Raw genomic sequence first — 4,896 nt, 5'->3', positions numbered from 1 at the left:
ATGAGTACTCGAGAGCAATGCCAGGTAAGTAATCAGGTAAGGGGTTCCAGGCAGTCAGTTCCTGGCTGGAAGCTTGATTCCAAGTGCTGACTGATTGATCTCTTTCTCCTTGTCTTGCAGGTAAGAACAAGGCCAAAGGAAAAGACAGGGAAAAAGCATGATATGGGATACTCTTGCTTTTAACCCTGATGATATGAGATATTCTTGCTCTAGTATAGCTTGTTTACATAGGTATTATCGGGGGGAAAGAAAGCTGAATATTTCGAAAGGCTTCGTTGGGAGTGCCCTCTCAGATAAGAGGAAGGGTTGAGCATTTTAGCAGGTCTGCCTGTCCGTTAGGGATGGAGGTCGACATATATAGGAGTCTCCCTAACATCAAGTAATAATGCTATTCCTTTACCGTGCTTGGTCAAAGCACAGTAGTGGGAGCTGCCAGCTTCACATGTTTTAACTCTATCAGAGCACTTTGAAAAAGTGGTCTGTGGTATCTGGAAAGCTGATGTTGCGTGTGAAGATTACAGACGAGCTTTATCCAAGGAGATCCAGCTCTTGAAGTTGGGAAAGTGGTGCCTCTTCGGTTTTCGAACAAGCACTCCTGTCGGGGATCTGGCTCTCGAGATTCAGAGAACGATGCCTCTTGGATTTTTGAGAAAGCAATCCTGCTGGGGGTCTGGCTCTCGAGATTCGGAGAGCGGAGTCTCTTCGATTTTTGAGAAAGTAATCACGTTGGTTGACACACAGGGACTTTCCAATTATTCAGCAGTGGTACTGTTCCTTTACCCTCTCTTCGATTTTTGAGAAAGTAATCATGTTAGGAGTCTGGCTCTCAAGATTCGGAGGGCGGTGCCTCTTCGATTTTGGAGCAAGCAATCTTGTTGGGAGTGTTTTCTCGAATGTGAGTAAAGGTTGGGCATGTTTGCTAGTCTACCTTGCCACGAAGCACAGAGGTTGACACACAGGGACTTTCCAATTATCCAGCAGTGGTACTGTTCCTTTACCCTCTCTTCGATTTTTGAGAAAGTAATCATGTTGGGAGTCTGGCTCTCGAGATTCGGAGGGCGGTGCCTCTTCGATTTTGGAGCAAGCAATCTTGTTGGGAGTGTTTTCTCGAATGTGAGTAAAGGTTGGGCATGTTTGCTAGTCTACCTTGCCACGAAGCACAAAGGTTGACACACAGGGACTTTCCAATTATCCAGCAGTGGTAGCGCGATTTCGTTCTGGATTCATTTTCATAAGGATTCGACGTGATCATAGAGTGCCGGCTGTCGACTACCTAACGCCCTCCCCCTCCTCCTTTATCCGGGCTTGGGACCGGCAATATAAGATAAACTTACACGGCGGAGTTTAACAACTTCTACCATGAAGAAAATAAATCAACAATGACTTTTACCTACCGAGTTTGGCTATTGCGTATTATTAATATTTTGTCTAATGTTGTTGAATTGATATTATTCAGGTTTAAACAAGAATTGAAAAACCAGTTGGCATCACACTACAATACAATACAAGTGCTTCTCAAAAGTCGGGACAATATTATTCTTAATCTATTATCACATAACGTCCATCGCTGGTTTGCTACAAGAAGGCGAAAATTACCAAGTCGCAACGAATAACACCCTTGACAACTATACCTCGGACAATCGTCATCTTCGGTGCAAGAATGCCGGCCTGTTCCTTCAAAATTCATCAACCGCTCTCGCTGTTTACTATATATAGGTGTTTCAAATGGTAGACTAACACCAAGAAGTTACACTTCCAAGTTCTTCTTGACACAAAGTAAAGATGGAGAACAAAAAGGGTGCACAAATATTCTTGCATGCTTTTTATCTTCTTGGTTTAACTTCTATGTTTTTTGCATCACTAGCAGTAGCAGACTATGATGAAGTGGCGCTGGAACAGCTAGCTCATGTGACAAATGATGAAAAAAACAGCATGCAAACTTATATAGTTTGGGTTGAAAAGCCGGTCTCTCAGAAATTTTCTCCGCAATCGAATGAAGATTTAGGGAGTTGGTACCAGTCATTCTTGCCTGAAAGTATTGCAAGCTCAAACCAACAGATGAACCAGCGAATGGTTCATTCATACCGCAATATAGCGACAGGTTTTGCAGCAAAACTGACACCCGAGGAAGTGAGAGAAATGGAAACAAAAGAAGGGTTCGTCTCAGCTCGTCCACAAAGAATTCTGCCGTTGCAGACTACTCATACTCCTGACTTCTTGGGGTTGCACCAAGGGTCCGGACTTTGGGAAGCAGCAACTTACGGTAAAGGTGTAATAATTGGACTTTTAGATACCGGGATTGTACCAGATCATCCCTCGTTTAATGACGAAGGAATGCCCCCTCCTCCAGCAAAATGGAAGGGCAAGTGCGAGTTCAATGAGACATTGTGCAATAACAAGCTTATTGGTGCAAGAAATTTCATAGGCGTAGGCAAAGGCCAACCAAAACGAACATTTCCATTTGACATAGCTGGTCATGGAAGCCACACATCTAGCACAGCTGCCGGAAGGTTTGTGGAAGGCGCAAGCGTGTATGGGCAGGCCAATGGCACAGCTGCTGGCATGGCACCATATGCTCACTTGGCAATGTACAAAGTCTGCGAAGGCTTTGGTTGTGCCGATGCTGACATTTTTGCTGCTCTGGACGTCGCTATTGATGATGGAGTTGACGTACTCTCCCTCTCACTTGGTGGCCCCTCACTTCCTTTCTATGATGATGTAATTGCAATTGGTGCATTTGCAGCAATTCAAAAGGGAATTTTTTTCAGCTGTGCAGGTGGAAATTCGGGTCCTTGGAATCGCACCTTGTCAAATGAGGCACCATGGATACTCACAGTTGGAGCAAGCACCACCGACAGAATATTAACATCTGGATTGCAGATTGGAGACGAAAAACAGTACCATTTTGATGGAAAATCTTTGTCCCAGCCTGAAGATTTTGATTCAACAGTTTTGTTACCTCTCGTTGATGCAGGCTCATTTGGAAACCAATCATCTTTTTGCAAGGCAGGGTCTCTCGAAAATGTTGAAGGGAAAATAGTGTTGTGTGAGACAGGTGGAGGAGTAACAAATATTGCCAAAGGGGAAGAAGTGAAAAGAGCTGGTGGTGCAGCCATGATTCTCATGAACAAAGAGATTGATGGATTTAGCACCTTGGCTGAAGCTCACGTGCTACCGGCTACACATGTGAGTTACGCTGCAGGGTTGCAAATTAAATTGTATATAAGTTCAACCTCAACACCTAAAGGTACAATCTTGTTCAATGGCACTGTCATCGGAGATGCGCTTGCTCCCAAAGTTGCTTCCTTTTCATCAAGAGGACCAAACATTGCAAGCCCCGGAATTTTGAAACCTGATGTCATTGGACCCGGTGTTAGCATCCTAGCAGCATGGCCTTATAATGTGGACAATGTCACACATCCGAATCCCAAGGCATTATTTAACATCATTTCGGGTACCTCAATGGCCTGTCCTCACCTAAGTGGCATTGCCGCCTTGCTCAAGAGCACCCACCCTGACTGGTCACCAGCTGCTATTAAATCAGCTATCATGACTACCGCTGATGTATTAAACCTCCTAGGCTCACCCATCGTGGATGAAAGTGGCCTTAAACCCGCGGACGTCTTTGCAATTGGTGCAGGCCATGTTAACCCTTCAAAGGCGAATGACCCGGGGCTCATCTTCGACTTAAAACCAGAGGATTACATTCCTTACTTGTGTGGTTTGAATTACAATGACACAGTGATAAAGATCATCACCCAACAAGCAGTGAAATGCTCCCAAGTTGGAGCCATTCCAGAAGCACAGCTCAATTATCCTTCATTTGCTATTACAATAGGCCCCAATCAGACTCGGACTCAGTATTATACAAGGACTGTGAGGAATGTCGGGCCAGCTACTTCAACCTACAATTTGGAGCTTTTAGTACCACATGAAATGGGCATGAGTGTGAATCCTCAGGTGCTTACATTCACAGAGGTTAACCAGGAGATTACATACCATGTCGAGTTTAATGCACATGACGGCGCAGGGAAGGATGGTGTACCATTTGGTCAGGGATACTTGAGATGGTTTTCTGATAAGCATAATGTTACTACCCCTATAGCTGTGCTCTTTGACTCTTAAGTAAAATTAAAATTTAGTCCTCTAGAGCAGTTGGGATTAATAAAAGGAGTTTGTTAACGAGTCAAGATCGAGAATGTCAACTGTTCGATTCCCTACCTTGTATAAAAAAAAAATTGGGCCTGGGAGAAGCCAATAAAAGCGCACACGAAGATTTTCGTTGAAAATAAACTTAAAGAACATTTATTCAAAGATGGGGAGAGACAACTACTTTCCTCTCTCCATCCAAAATATAAATTCATCACAAGACGACCAAATTTAGCAATGGCAAGAGCCACCTGATTAAAACTACGTGGATTAAACCGACAAGATAAATCCTCGAATTGTGCCATCAACCTAAACCTTTCATTACATGCACTAGTAGAAAAAATTATTTGTGCGACAAATTTTCAGGCGACAAAGCAAATATCTTCAGGCAATTAACACTAGCGCAATGAATTTAACTAACGGTCATGCAAAAATAGCTTAAAACAAAAGTAAAAAAACTTGTGCGACGAATACTTGCGTCACGCAAGACAACTTTGCACGGCGAAGACAAACTTTCATCTCACAAAGAGGAAGAAAAAAGATGGGTAAGGTGAGTTTTTGGCCCAACAACTCACGCGACGAAGATTTTCCCGCTACAATCTTGTGCGAGGACATCTCGTCACGCAAGGGGATCTGAAATGGCAAGTTGAACGTTTCCGGCAATGTGATTAATGCGGCCTTTGTGCGACATAGTGTTCATCATCTTGCCCGATGAACATTCATCTCACAAAGTGCTTTGAAAATGGC

At 43.7% G+C, this 4,896-nt stretch overlaps 1 protein-coding gene across 1 annotated transcript; it reads left to right on the top strand.

The window, feature by feature from the left end:
- Positions 1–1,379: 1,379 nt before the first annotated feature.
- On the top strand, positions 1,380–4,508 carry LOC126618104 (subtilisin-like protease 3). Its single transcript, XM_050286200.1, has 3 exons — positions 1,380–1,410; positions 1,660–1,776; positions 1,868–4,508. The coding sequence occupies exons 1-3, from the start codon at positions 1,380–1,382 to the stop codon at positions 4,123–4,125; spliced, it is 2,406 nt and encodes an 801-aa protein (XP_050142157.1). The 3' UTR covers positions 4,126–4,508.
- The last annotated feature ends 388 nt before the right edge of the window (positions 4,509–4,896 follow it).

The sequence above is a fragment of the Malus sylvestris genome, chromosome 4 (assembly GCF_916048215.2).
Source record: "Malus sylvestris chromosome 4, drMalSylv7.2, whole genome shotgun sequence".
In the NCBI taxonomy this organism is placed as follows: Eukaryota; Viridiplantae; Streptophyta; class Magnoliopsida; order Rosales; family Rosaceae; genus Malus; species Malus sylvestris.
Note: the sequence above shows the minus strand (reverse complement) of the source record. Positions and strands in the feature narration are given on the sequence as shown.

What these genes read in the sequence shown, in the direction of transcription:
- LOC126618104 (XM_050286200.1), top strand. Translation starts at nt 1,380, where the DNA reads ATGACTTTTACCTACCGAGTTTGGCTATTGC. An exon ending in CTACCGAGTTTGGCTATTGC is followed by an intron (nt 1,411 to 1,659) that starts GTATTATTAATA and finishes CTTCGGTGCAAG; the next exon opens with AATGCCGGCCTGTTCCTTCA. An exon ending in CAAGTTCTTCTTGACACAAA is followed by an intron (nt 1,777 to 1,867) that starts GTAAAGATGGAG and finishes CATCACTAGCAG; the next exon opens with TAGCAGACTATGATGAAGTG.